Source organism: Rattus rattus, chromosome 1 (assembly GCF_011064425.1).
Source record: "Rattus rattus isolate New Zealand chromosome 1, Rrattus_CSIRO_v1, whole genome shotgun sequence".
Taxonomy (NCBI): Eukaryota; Metazoa; Chordata; class Mammalia; order Rodentia; family Muridae; genus Rattus; species Rattus rattus.
Genome location: NC_046154.1, coordinates 45,314,388 through 45,329,359, shown reverse-complemented (window position 1 = coordinate 45,329,359; position 14,972 = coordinate 45,314,388). Strand labels below are relative to the sequence as shown.

At 42.2% G+C, this 14,972-nt stretch overlaps 1 protein-coding gene across 1 annotated transcript in view; it reads right to left on the bottom strand.

Moving 5' to 3' along the window:
- The window catches only part of C1H1orf185 (chromosome 1 C1orf185 homolog), a 39,826-nt gene that overhangs the window by 9,876 nt on the left and 14,978 nt on the right, over nucleotides 1–14,972 (bottom strand). Inside the window, exon 3 of the mRNA XM_032891013.1 lies at nucleotides 5,619–5,724. Coding sequence (XP_032746904.1) covers nucleotides 5,619–5,724 — 106 coding nt within the window. The remainder of the gene's footprint in view (nucleotides 1–5,618; nucleotides 5,725–14,972) is intronic.

Sequence of the window (14,972 nt, the reverse complement as noted above, 5' to 3'; positions counted from 1 at the left end):
CTACTCTTTTGGATACTTATAAGCAGTTGAGGCATCCAGCCTTGGGGACAGAACAACTATTGGGTTCTTACTGTCTATCAGGTGACAGACCAGAACCTGTGAGCCCCTACCCTCTCCCCCTCTCTCTCTCCCTCCCTCCCTCCCTCTCTCTCTCTCTCCCTCTCTCTCTCTCTCTCTCTCTCCTCCCCTCTCTCTCTCTCACACACACACACACACACACACACACACACACACATTCTTTCAGTTGTTTCTCTAGAGAACCTTATTTAACAATAAGAATGCCAGGCAATGGAATATTATTCAATGATAAAAAGAAAGGAGCTGTCAACGTCTCAAAAGGACACAGAGGAGAACTGGGCATAGTGACTCTCCTGTAACCCAGAGCCTGGGAGCTGAGGCAGGAGGGCTCAGTCTGTGCTACCTAGTGAGTTTTAGGCCAGTTAAGCTACATAGTTAAGGCCTGTCCAAGAAAACGTCTAGGAAGGCTACATGCTGCATGATTTTTTTTTCTTTTCTTTTTTTCGAAGCTGGGGACCGAACCCAGGGCCTTGTGCGTGCTAGGCAAGCGCTCTACCACTGAGCTAAATCCCCAACCCATGCTGCATGATTCGACGTCTGATTTCAACTCTGTGACTTCACTCAGGCTGAACCACTGAGACCTAGGAAGGTCCGTGGTTGCCCGAGGTTAGGGAGAGGGAGGGATGGCAATACTCTGGCTGATACTGTAACTGTATGCACAAATCATTATGCATTTATAAAAACCTGTAATGCACGCGAAGAGTGAATCAGTGTAATATGCATGTTGACAACATGTTGACATAAGTTCTTCAGTTGTGACCTTCCCCCAAACAGTAAAATGGTAGATGTTTATTTTCCCACAGGTACTAAAAACTTCCAAGTTACTTTGAGAGTTCATCATACTGGATTCCTTCATAAGATATGAACAATTGAGATCCAGTCACTCATTGAATCCCATTCACTAGGCAAATATTTAACCTCTATGTCAGAAATGTTGGATGTTGAATATTTAATGAGTGTGTTGGAGGTAGGGCCCATAACTGCCACTTATCACATAGTTTAAGTACTAATAAGAAAAACAGATATTACGGTAGAAGAAATATGACTGCAGAAGCTATGTGTCAAATGAGGAAAGATACCAGGCACTGTGTGTGAATTGGTACAAAGGGAGGCAACCTGGCAAGAGAGGGCGGTGAAGCATTTCCTGAAGAAAAGGTGGTTGAATTAGTCTGCTGAAAATTTAAGATTGTGCAAAATTTAGTAGAAAGGGGATGTGGAAGGGATGTTACTCTAGGCAGATGGAATGTCAAACACTAAGAGTTCCACCATGTAAGAGAGACACAAAAAGCAAGACAGAAAGTAGGACATGGGATGAAGTGAGCAGATCATGTAGGGCCTTAAAAGATATGGCACGGGGCTTCTCCCCAAACCAATGGGAAGTCCTTTGAAAAACAGCAGTCATGGAAGACAAGCATGGCGTGATTTGAGAAGGTTTGTTTTTGGAAAATGTATGGCTGAAGTGTGGAGAAGAGAGAAAATGAGCTTAACAGTGATGCTGGGGTCAGCTATGAACCCTGGGGCAACAGCCCACGAGAAGGACAACAAGGACTTGGACAGCGTGGCGGTGGTGGTTAAGGAGATGAAATTGAAGTGATTTAGGAGGAAAAAGTAGAGTTGGTGATCATTCAAGTGTGTTAGGGGAAAGGAAGAGGGAGCTACCAAGTGTGTCGTCTACACTGAGAAGCAAAAACACTCCTCCTTTGACTCCTGTTCTGACTTGCATCTGAAGTGTTTGCTACAAACTCATGCAGGTGCTGCCTAGGTGATGTTGCCACTTGGGGGAGGTGGGGCCTTTAGGAGGTGGAGTTTGATGGCTTTCTTCCTTCCCATCCACAGTGCTGTGAGAAGCCTCTGCCATTCCTGCATCTCTGAATGTGGCCACGCCTTCACCCCTGTGACAGACTGAAATCCCTGAAAACAGGAGCCAAAATAAATCTTTCCTCCCTTAGGTTATGGGGCCAAATATTTTAGTCACTGTGATATAAAAGCACCTAATAAATTCTGTGTGCTCCTCTAGCTACTATCCCCTTTACCAGTTTTATACACGCATGCACGCACGCACGCACGCACGCACGCACGCACGCACTCGCACAGGCACTCCTCTTGAGAGAGACATCTACACTTTTCTCAATTTTCTCACTTCTCATTTTCTCAAGGATCGGGCTCTGCACCTGTCATCGCGCCAGCATTTCATGCAGGATTAATGCCCTCCATCTTCCCAAATCAAAGCTACCTCAGTGTCCTCATCTTCCTCAACTTCATGGCTTCAGTGTAACTGGCTCTCACCTCCTTCTTGTGACATTTTAAAATGTCCACTTCCTTGACTCTCCATCTTTCTTGTTCTTCTCAAATACTGATTTTTTTTTTCCTACTCAGCTGCTAAGTTTCCAAATTCAGGCACTGTGAAGGGCACAGCCACAGGTCATTTCTCAGCAGCCACTCCCTGGTTAGTCTTACCCAGTTCTACGACTTTAGATTCACTGCACCTAACCTTTCATCCTGGCTAATCAGTGAATACCGGCACACCCAACTGTAACGAGGCATTTCCATTTTTGTTTTCCAGTGGGCTTTTAAACTCACACTGACCACACGACTTTTAGTTTATCGTCTCTCCCCCGAAATTGATCCCGCCATTATGATAATTTTCCCACCTCAGAAAATGGGGCTGCCGTGATAAAGTCCTAGGTGTCAGCCTTAATCCTGTCACCTCTCTCTCCTCTCCTTACTTCATGCACTCTCTCTATCAAGTCCCCACTGCCCCCTCTTTTCATTTCCTCTGCTCACGCTAATTGAAAGCATCTTCCCCTCTCTCGTGGGTGAAAGCCAGGCTTCTCACTTGCTGGTCCACCTTCTGGTTGCTCCATTAAGATCCAAGCTTCACAGAGAGACACCAGACTGGCCACACCATCTTCTTAGGAGTGCACACTCACTTTTATCAGCGGTTGGCACATCCCAGCACTTGGCAGAAGCAGGAGGATCTCTATGGGTTCAAAGCTAGCCTGGTCTACCTAATGAGTTACAGCTGAGTCAGGGCCACATAGTAAAACAAACAAACAAACAAACAAACAAACAAACAAAAGCCATCCTGTGATCTAAGAAGTCTATCTTAGAAGAAAAACTGACCGTCATGGATCTTTTTTCTTTCTTTCTCTTATTTTTTTTTTTTTTTTTAAATGAGACAGCCTCAAATTCATTGTGTTCTGCACACTGGCTTTCAACTTCTGATCTCCCTGCCTCATCCTCCCAAGTGTCGAGAGAAATGAATTATTATATTCAACGTCTGTTTTTGAGGTAGAGTCTCAGTGTGTAGCTCAGGCTAGCCAGGCCTCTTTATCTTCTTGCCATAGCCTCCCACGTATTATAAGCATGTGGTATGAAGCCTGGTTATCGTCTTGAAATTCGATATAACACTGCTCGCACTTCATGGTGCTAAATCTAGATGAGACGATTTATGAAGTAATCGGAGCAATGTCTAGCATATTGTAAATACGCAGGACCTGGACAGCTAGTCTCATTTAACACACCAGAGGCACAGAAAATAAGACCAACTCCCTATAATCTAGCCTACTAATCCTATGGACTCTTCAACTTCATAGTTAGTTTTCTTTCTCCCTACTAATTACTGACATTGCCCTTTCGCTCTTTCTGATAACTGGATAGTGCCAATCATTCCCCGGGGGCTTGGTATTTGCTACCCTTTCAGCTTAGGAGAATTTATTTCTTTAAAATTGTATTTATAAGCTGTGTGTGTGTGTGCATGTGTGTGCATGTGTGTGCGTGTGCCATGGAGTGCACATGAACAAATGGTAGTCAGGAACAAAGCATGGAGTCTATTCTCTCCTTCACCAGGGTGTCATGGTGAGTGCCATTATATGCAAGGCCATTTTGATGGCCCTCAGAAAACTGCGCACAGGGTTTTCAGGAAGTCTTATTCTTTTAACTCTGGTGTCAGATTGGACAGAGTGCTTGTACAGTCCTTCCTTGTTGACCTGTTGTGATTGCTCACCATCTGTTTCCTGTCAAGTCTAGGAAAGAAGAGCATTTGCTGCCTTGTTCCAAGTTGTATTCTCAATTCCAACAACAGTAGAAGATAGCCAGCAAATATCTCCCTCTATTATTCATGTTTTATTGAGCATGTATTAAATATTTGCTGAAATAATGAACAAAGGAATACTTTCTGACTTATACATGGTGGAGAGAGAGCTGCTGAGGCTTATAACCCCATTGGAGAAGTGTGGGAGGGTGAACTTACAATTTCTATTTTTGAAAATACCAGAATGCAAATTTGGAGCAGATTAAGTAAGTGGAAACACAAAATTTTAGAGTTGAGAAGAAGGTGTCAGCCAAACCTCAACACTATTGCTGATGTCAAGAAGTGCTTGCTCACAGGAACCTGGTATGGCTGTCCCCTGAGAGGCTCTGCCAGAGCCTGACCAATACAGATGCACATACTCATAGCCAACCATTGGACTGAGCCCAGGGACCCCAATGGAAGACCTAGGGGAAGGACTGGAGGAGCTGAAGGGAAGAACAATATCAACTAACTGAACCCCCAGCCCAGAGCTCCCAGGGACTAAAGAGTACACATGAGGGAACCCATGGCTCCAGCTGCATATGTAGCAGAGGATGGCCTTATCAGGTATCATTGGGAGAGGAGGTCCTTGGTCCTGTGGAGACTTGATGCTCCAGCATAGGGGGATGCTAGAGTGGTAAGGCTGGTGAGTGGATAGAGGAGTATCCTCATAGAGGCAAAGGGGGAGGGGGAGGGGATGGAAAAGTTTGTGGAGGGGAAACTGGGAAGGAGATATCATTTGAAATGTAAACTAATAAAATGATTAATAAAAAAATAAGAAAGGAAATTAAGGTGTCATCTGATCTTTTGTGTATTTATGGAGGGAGAGCACTTTCAGACCATGTCAGAGGATTTTGTTGATTCTCTTAAATGGCTTCTAAAGAAAGGGGTTTCCTCCTTGAGTCATGCCTTAACCTCCAAATTGGAAGGTTACCCCTGATTTCTAGCCTTAGGTTAGATCCATGTCTTCTATTAAGTAAAGTAGTATTTGCTATTCCTCAGGTTTTCAATGCACAGATTGCTGTTATACCTCTCTACTTAGCACTTCTCAACCTGTGGGTTGCTCCCTCTCCCCATTAGGGGTCACATGACTCCTTCACCGGGGTTACATATCAGATATCCCGCATATCAGGGATTACATATCAGATATCCCACATATCAAATGTTTACATTCCACTCCATAAAGCAGCAAAACTAATATTATGAATTAGCAATGAAAATAACTTTATGGTTGGGGGTCACCACAGCATGAGGAACTGTACGAAAGGGTCACAGTTTTAGGAAGGGTGAGAGCCACTGATCAATCCTTACACAGAAAGCCTTTTCCAACCAAAGGCTCTCCAACCAAGCCCTAGATTATAGAATAAATTCTATCGTAGTTATTTAAGTTTCATAGCCATTGAAAAAGCCCTTCATTGAATTTTTAACAACAACAAAAAAAGTAGACAAACTTTCCACTAAGCCTTACCTTCGTTTGCAAATCAGGAACCACAGAGCTGATGCCAAAGCAAAGAATCCAATTCCCAGACTAACAGCACCAGCAGCCAAAAAATAGGTTAAGTGACTAAAGAAACCTAGAGAAACACATGGATGGTGAAAGGTCATTTCATGCACCTCGGTAAATTAATGAGGTAATGTCTACAATGATATAACATACATGACATCTAGACTGAGGAGCCTGAATTCTAGTCCTATACAGTCCAAATAAATGGGAAGGCCTGGAGCTAGAGAACAACACAGGACACATCATAAATAGAGATGGGGAAGCACGTAGGGATCTCACTTTAGAGACGGCAAAATTGAACACCATGTAAAAGAAGTAACGGAACCAAAGTGGTACAGGAATTCATGCCAGTGTTCTGATTTTTAAAATTTTCTTTGCTAGCAAACATCTCAATGTATTTATGAAAACAACAATTAAGAATTAAGAAACCATGATGTAAATAGAGTGAACCCTGATACTCACGCATAAAGCAAACTGCAGAAAGCTTTCATAGACCAACCTGGGTATCTAACAACAGAGGAGAGTGTGTGTGTGTGTGTGTGTGTGTGTGTGTGTGTGAGTGTGAGTGTGTGAGTGTGTGTGTCTGTGAGTGTGAGTGTGTATGTGTGTGAGTGTGTGTGTGAGTGTATGTGTGAGTGTGTGTGTGTGTGTGTGTGTGTGTGCGGTCACAGCACTCAGGGAAACTTTTCTAACCATTAAGAAGAGCAAACGCACTTCCTGGTTGCTGCGGCCGCGGAGAGCTCATAAGCAACGCCCCATGAGCAAACTTGAGCCTCGGGACCACAGGTAAGACCAACTTTTCTGCTGCAAGCGACCTGCCTGGTGAACTCAGGACACACAGAGGCAAAATTCCTCTAGGACCGGACACTTCCGGTATTTAGCGGGAGTCCCAAACCCGCGGATCCCTGCCCGCAGCAGCTCTCTGCTCCCAAACCCCGTGGGAGAGAGCCCTCACCGCCTGGACAGGTGGGCACTCCTGAGACTGCAGAGCGGAAGAGACCACCAACACTGCCCACCCCTGCCCACATCCCTGGCCCAAGAGGAAACTGTATACGGCCTCTGGGTTCCCACAGAGGAGGGCCCAGGAGCAGCAGGTCCACTGCGTATGAGACACCGCCGGAACCTGAAGGGACCTACCGGATAAACAGTTCTCTGCACCCAAATCCCGTGGGAGGGAAAGCTAAACCTTCAGAGAGGCAGACATGCCTGGGAAACCAGAAGAGACTGCACTCTGCACACATTACTGATTCCAGAGGAAAACACCAAACGCCATCTGGAACCCTGGTGCACGGAAGCTCCCGGAAAGGGCGGCGCAGATCTTCCTGGTTGCTGCCCCCACGGAGAGCTCATAAGCAACACCCCATGAGCAAACTTGAGCCTCAGGACCACAGGTAAGACCAACTTTTCTGCTGCAAGCGACCTGCCTGGTGAACTCAAGACACAGGCCCACAGGAACAGCTGAAGACCTGTAGATAGGAAAAACTACACGCCCGAAAGCAGAACACTCTGTCCCCATAACTGGCTGAAAGGAAACAGGAAAACAGGTCTACAGCACTCCTGAAACACAGGCTTACAGGACAGTCTAGCCACTGTCAGAAATAGCAGAACAAAGTAACACTAGAGAGGCAAGCACAGGAACCCAAGCAACAGAAACCAAGACTACATGGCATCATTGGAGCCCAATTCTCCCACCAAAGCAAACACGTAATATCCAAACACGCCAGAAAAGCAAGATCTAGTTTCAAAATCATATCTGATCATGATGCTGGAGGACTTCAAGAAAGACGTGAAGAACTCCCTTAGAGAACAAGTAGAAGCCTACAGAGAGGAATCGCAAAAATCCCTGAAAGAATTCCAGGAAAACATAAATAAGCAAGTAGAAGCCCATAGAGAGGAGTCAAAAAAATCCCTGAAAGAATTCCAGGAAAACACAATCAAACAGTTGAAGGAATTAAAAATGGAAATAGAAGCAATCAAGAAAGAACACATGGAAACAACCCTGGATATAGAAAACCAAAAGAAGAGACAAGGAGCTGTAGATACAAGCTTCACCAACAGAATACAAGAGATGGAAGAGAGAATCTCAGGAGCAGAAGATTCCATAGAAATCATCGACTCAACTGTCAAAGATAATGTAAAGCGGAAAAAGCTACTGGTCCAAAACATACAGGAAATCCAGGACTCAATGAGAAGATCAAACCTAAGGATAATAGGTATAGAAGAGAGAAGACTCCCAGCTCAAAGGACCAGTAAATATCTTCAACAAAATCATAGAAGAAAACTTCCCTAACCTAAAAAAAGAGATACCCATAGGCATACAAGAAGCCTACAGAACTCCAAATAGATTGGACCAGAAAAGAAACACCTCCCATCACATAATAGTCAAAACACCAAACGCACAAAATAAAGAAAGAATATTAAAAGCAGTAAGGGAAAAAGGTCAAGTAACATATAAAGGCAGACCTATCAGAATCACACCAACTATGAAAAACAGAAGATCCTGGACAGATGTCATACAGACCCTAAGAGAACACAAATGCCAGCCCAGGTTACTGTAACCTGCAAAACTCTCAATCAACATAGATGGAGAAACCAAGATATTCCATGACAAAACCAAATTTACACAATATCTTTCTACAAATCCAGCACTACAAAGGATAATAAATGGTAAAGCCCAACATAAGGAGGCAAGCTATACCCTAGAAGAAGCAAGAAACTAATCGTCTTGGCAACAAAACAAAGAGAAGTAAAGCACACAAACATAACCTCATATCCAAATATGAATATAACAGGAAGCAATAATCACTATTCCTTAATATCTCTCAACATCAATGGCCTCAACTCCCCAATAAAAAGACATAGATTAACAAACTGGATACGAACGAGGACCCTGCATTCTGCTGCCTACAGGAAACACACCTCAGAGACAAAAGAGAGACACTACCTCAGAGTGAAAGGCTGGAAAACAACTTTCCAAGCAAATGGTCAGAAGAAGCAAGCTGGAGTAGCCATTCTAATATCAAATAAAATCAATTTTCAACTAAAATTCATCAAAAAAGATAAGGAAGGACACTTTATATTCATCAAAGGAAAAATCCACCAAGATGAACTCTCAATCCTAAATATCTATGCCCCAAATACAAGGGCACCTACATACGTAAAAGAAACCTTACTAAAGCTCAAAACACATATTGCACCTCACAATAATAGTAGGAGATTTCAACACCCCACTCTCATCAATGGACAGATCATGGAAACAGAAATTAAACAGAGATTAGACAGACTAAGAGAAGTCATGAGCCAAATGGACTTAACAGATATTTATAGAACGCTTCTATCCTAAAGGAAAAGGATATACCTTCCTCTCAGCTCCTCATGGTACTTTCTCCAAAATTGACCATATAATTGGTCAAAAAACGGGCCTCAACAGGTACAGAAAGATAGAAATAATCCCATGCGTGCTATCGGACCACCACGGCCTAAAGCTGGTCTTCAATAACAATAAGGGAAGAATGCCCACATATACGTGGAAATTGAACAATGCTCTACTCAATGATAACCTGGTCAAGGAAGAAATAAAGAAAGAAATTAAAAACTTTTTAGAATTTAATGAAAATGAAGGTACAACATAACCAAACTTATGGGACACAATGAAAGCTGTGCTAAGAGGAAAACTCATAGCGCTTGAGTGCCTGCAGAAAGAAAAACAGGAAAGAGCATATGTCAGCAGCTTGACAGCACACCTAAAAAGCTCTAGAACAAAAAAGAAGCAAATACACCCAGGAGGAGTAGAAGGCAGGAAATAATCAAACTCAGAGCTGAAATCAACCAAGTAGAAACAAAAAGGACCATAGAAAGAATCAACAGAACCAAAAGTTGGTTCTTTGAGAAAATCAACAAGATAGATAAACCCCTAGCCAGACTAACGAGAGGACACAGAGAGTGTGTCCAAATTAACAAAATCAGAAATGAAAAGGGAGACATAACTACAGATGCAGAGGAAATTCAAATAATCATCAGATCTTACTATATAAAAGCCTATATTCAACAAAACTTGAAAATCTGCAGGAAATGGACAATTTCCTAGACAGATACCAGGTACCGAAGTTAAATCAGGAACAGATAAACCAGTTAAACAACCCCATAACTCCTAAGGAAATAGAAGAAGTCATTAAAGGTCTCCCAACCAAAAAGAGCCCAGGTCCAGACGGTTTAGGTGCAGAATTTATCAGACCTTCATAGAAGACCTCATACCAATATTATCCAAACTATTCCACAAAATTGAAACAGATGGAGCACCTACCTAACTCCTTCTATGAAGCCACAATTACATTTTATACCTAAACCACAAAGACCAAATAAAGAAAGAGAACTTCAGACCAATTTCCTTATGAACATCGATTTAAAAATACTCAACAAAATTCTGGCAAACCGAATCCAAGAGCACATCAAAACAATCATCCACCATGATCAAGTAGGCTTCATCCCAGGCATGTGGGGGATGGTTTAATATACGGAAAACCATCAACGTGATCCATTATATAAACAAACTGAAAGAACAAAACCACATGATCATTTCATTAGATGCTGAGAAAGCATTTGACAAAATTCAACACCCCTTCATGATAAAAGTCCTGGAAAGAATAGGAATTCAAGGCCCATACCTAAACATAGTAAAAGCCATATACAGCAAACCAGTGGCTAACATTAAACTAAATGGAGAGAAACTTGAAGCAATCCCACTAAAAATCAGGGACTAGACAAGGCTGCCCACTCTCCCTACTTATTCAATATAGTTCTTGAAGTTCTAGCCAGAGCAATCAGACAACAAAAAGGAGGTCAAGGGATACAGATCGAAAAGAAGAAGTCAAAATATCACTATTTGCAGATGATATGATAGTATATTTAATGACCCCCAAAAGTTCCACCAGAGAACTACTAAAGCTGATAAACAACTTCAGCAAAGTGGCTGGGTATAAAATTAACTCAAATAAATCAGTAGCCTTCCTCTACACAAAAGAGAAACAAGCCGAGAAAGAAATTAGGGAAATGACACAAATAATATAAAGTACCTCGTGTGACTTAACCAAGCAAGTAAAAAGATCTGTACAATAAGAACTTCAAGACTCTGAAGAAAGAAATTGAAGAAGACCTCAGAAGATGGAAAGATCTCCCATGCTCATGGATTGGCAGGATTAATATAGTAAAAAATGGCCATTTTACCAAAAGCAATCTACAGATTCAATGCAATCCCCATCAAAATACCAATCCAATTCTTCAAAGAGTTAGACAGAACAATTTCCAAATGCATCTGGAATAACAAAAAACCCAGGATAGCTAAAACTATCCTCAACAATAAAAGGACTTCAGGGGAAATCACTATCCCTGAACTCAAGCAGTATTACAGAGCAATAGTGATAAAAACTGCATGGTATTGGTACAGAGACAGACAGATAGACCAATGGAACAGAACTGAAGACCCAGAAATGAACCTACACACATATGGGCACTTGATTTTTGACAAAGGAGCCAAAACCATCCAATGGAAAAAAAGATAGCATTTTCAGCAAATGGTGCTGGTTCAACATGTAGAAGAATGCAGATCGATCCATGCTTATCACCCTGTACAAAGCTTAAGTCCAAATGGATCAAGGACCTCCACATCAAACCAGACGCACTCAAACTAATAGAAGAAAACTAGGGAAGCATCTGAACACATGGGCACTGGAAAAAATTTCCTGAACAAAACACCAATGGCTTATGCTCTAAGATCAAGAATCGACAAATGGGATCTCATAAAACTGCAAAGCTTCTGTAAGGCAAAGGACACTGTGGTTAGGACAAAACGGCAACCAACAGATTGGGAAAAGATCTTTACCAATCCTACAACAGATAGAGGCCTTATATCCAAAATATACAAAGAACTCAAGAAGTTAGACCGCAGGGAGACAAATAACCCTATTAAAAAAAAAAATGGGGTTCAGAGCTAAACAAAGAATTCACAGCTGAGGAATGCCGAATGGCTGAGAGAAACACCTAAAGAAATGTTCAACATCTTAGTCATCAGGGAAATGCAAATCAAAACAACCCTGAGATTTCACCTCACACCAGTGAGAATGGCTAAGATCAAAAACTCAGGTGACAGCAAATGCTGGCAAGGATGTGGTGAAAGAGGAACACTCCTCCATTGTTGGTGGGATTGCAGACTGGTACAACCATTCTGGAAATCAGTCTGGATGTTCCTCAGAAAATTGGACATTAAACTGCCTGAGGATCCAGCTATACCTCTCTTGGGCATATACCCAAAAGATGCCCCAACATATAAAAAAGACACGTGCTCCACTATGTTCATAGCAGCCTTATTTATAATAGCCAGAAGCTGGAAAGAACCCAGATGCCCTTCAACAGAGGAATGGATACAGAAAATGTGGTACATCGACACAATGGAATATTACTCAGCTATCAAAAACAACGAGTTTATGAAATTTGTAGGCAAATGGTTGGAACTGGAAAATATCATCCTGAGTGAGCTAACCCAATCACAGAAAGACATACATGGTATGCACTCATTGATAAGTGGCTATTAGCCCAAATGCCTGAATTACCCTAGATGCCTAGAACAAATGAAACTCAAGACGGATGATCAAAATGTGAATGCTTCACTCCTTCTTTAAAAGGGGAACAAGAATACCCTTGGCAGGGAAGAGAGAGGCAAAGATTAAAACAGAGACTGAAGGAACACCCATTCAGAGCCTGCCCCACATGTGGCCCATACATATACAGCCATCCAATTAGACAAGATGGATGAAGCAAAGAAGTGCAGGCCGACAGGAGCCGGATGTAGATCGCTCCTGAGAGACACAGCCAGAATACAGTAACTACAGAGGCGAATGCCAGCACTGAACTGAGAACGGGACCCCTTTTGAAGGAATCAGAGAAAGAACTGGAAGAGCTTGAAGGGGCTCGAGACCCCTGATGAACAACAGTGCCAAGCAACCAGAGCTTCCAGGGACTAAGCCACTACCTAAAGACTATACATGGACTGACCCTGGACTCTGACCTCATAGGTTGCAATGAATATTCTGTAAGATCACCAGTGGAAGGGGAAGCCCTTGGTCCTGCTAAAACTGAACCCCCAGTGAACTAGATTGTTGGGGGGAGGATGGGAAGGGGAACACCCATAAAGAAGGGGAGGGGGAGGGATTAGGGGGATGTTTGCCTGGAAGGGGACCGGGGAAGGGAATAACACTCGAAATGTAAATAAGAAATACTCAAGTTAATAAAAAAAATAAATAAAAAAAAAGAAGAGCAAATACTATGTCATATACAGGAAAATGGATGCAAATGGAGATAGACATATTAAGTGAATTAAGCTGGGTTAGAAAGACAAACGTCATGCTTTCTCTCATCTGTGACTCCTGTGTATGGAAACATAAAATCATGTACGTCGAAGTGAAGCTGTGGAGGGGAACAGAGGAAATAATGGGGAGATGACAAAAGAGGGTAGAGAGCCATGAGGTATATGCTCAACAAGCAATATTTACTCATGTGGTAATCTTAAATTTCATTTTTGTTTTATGCGTATAGGTGTTTTACCTGCATGTATGTCTGTGTGCCACTGTGTGCCTTGATCTTGCAGAGGCCAAGAGAGGGCATGGGATGCCTTGGAACTGGGATGGTTGTGAGCCATCACGTGGGCGCCTGGGATCAAAGCTAGGTCCTTGAGAAGAGCAGCCAGTGTTCTCGATTGCGGAGCCATCTCTCTGCTCCCCGTATTTCTTAGTTTGTTTTTTAAAGACTTTGTTAGTACCATGGAGTGTTTTGTTTGTTTGTTTTTTGATTTTTAATTTTTAAGTGATTTCTAGCTTCAAGATAGTGCCTCTCACATTGTAGCTTACTGAGTTATCTACATTCAGTCAGGCGGTGGTGGCGCACACCTTTAATCCCAACACTGGCGAGGCGGTGACAGGAGGATCTCTGGGAGTTGTAGGCCATCCTGGACTACAGAGTGAGTTCCAGGGCAGCCAGGGACACACAGAGAAACCCAGTCTCAGAAAACAGACAAATAAACAAAGCAAAATAAATCTACATTCTAGAATTGTCGATATGGAAGTTTTACTATAAGGCTATTTATCAAAGTGATATTTTAGACACAAAAAGATTATAAATGACCCAAGTTAGAAGATCATTAAATAAGTTCTGTGTGAGAAATAATATTAACTGAGTGCATATTTCCTCAGTATCAGCACTGGAGAGCTTTGGGCTTGCATACTTTTTAAAAAGATGTATTTCTTAGCTGGGCAGTGGTAGTGTACACCTTTAATCCCAGCACTAGGGACTCTGAGGCAAGTGAAATTTTGAGTTCAAGGCCAGCCTGGTCTACAGAGAGAATTCCAGGACAGCCATGGCTATACAGGGAAACCCTGACACAAAAAACAAACAAACAAACAACAACAAGATATTTCTTGTGGGCTGGAGAGGCGGCCCAGTTGTGAAAGGTACTTGCTGATCTTCCAGAAGACCTGAGTTTGGTTCTCAGAACTCTGACCAAGCAGCTCACGCCTGTCTGTAACGCCAGTTCTCAAGGATCCCACACACCTGACCTCTGCAGATACCTGTCCTCACATGCACATACTCTCATACAGACACATGCATGTCCAGATAGAAAAATAAAAATAAACCTTCAAACATACTATTCCTTTTAAGGCATGCCGTTAATCCCAGAACACGGGAGGTAGAGGCAGGCCAATCTGTGAGTTGAGGCCAGCTTGCTTTACATGGTGAGTACCAGGACATCCAAGGTTATATAAGGAGACACTGCCTCAAAAAAAAAAAAATAAAATAAAAAAATTAAGTTTAGATTTCTTCCTCATTCTTTCTTTCTTTCTTTCTTTCTTTCTCTCTTCTTTCTTTCTTTTCCTTTCTTTCTTTCTTTCTTTCATGTTTTGGTGATGGTTTCTCAAAGAATAAATTAAAATTTATAATTAAAATAAAAATAAGTAGTTTTAATGTGCTGAAAATGAAGATAACATTGGACACTTTAAAAACAGAGGAAATGGTTAAATGACCAGTAATCATGTATAAACTTTACTCATTATAAATGTGGTATAAATTAAGCCACAAATAAAGTGTCATGAATACAGCATCCAATATATTAAGGGGAAAATGAGAAAGACAAAATATGAGCTGTTGACGAGGGACAAGGAGTCGGAGGTCACTTTCACTGCTGTTGGGAATAGAATTTGGGAGAAGCTCTGGGAAAGTGGCCCCGTTAGTAAGCTGGACACATGGCTAGTCCATAATCCAGCAATTCAGCCA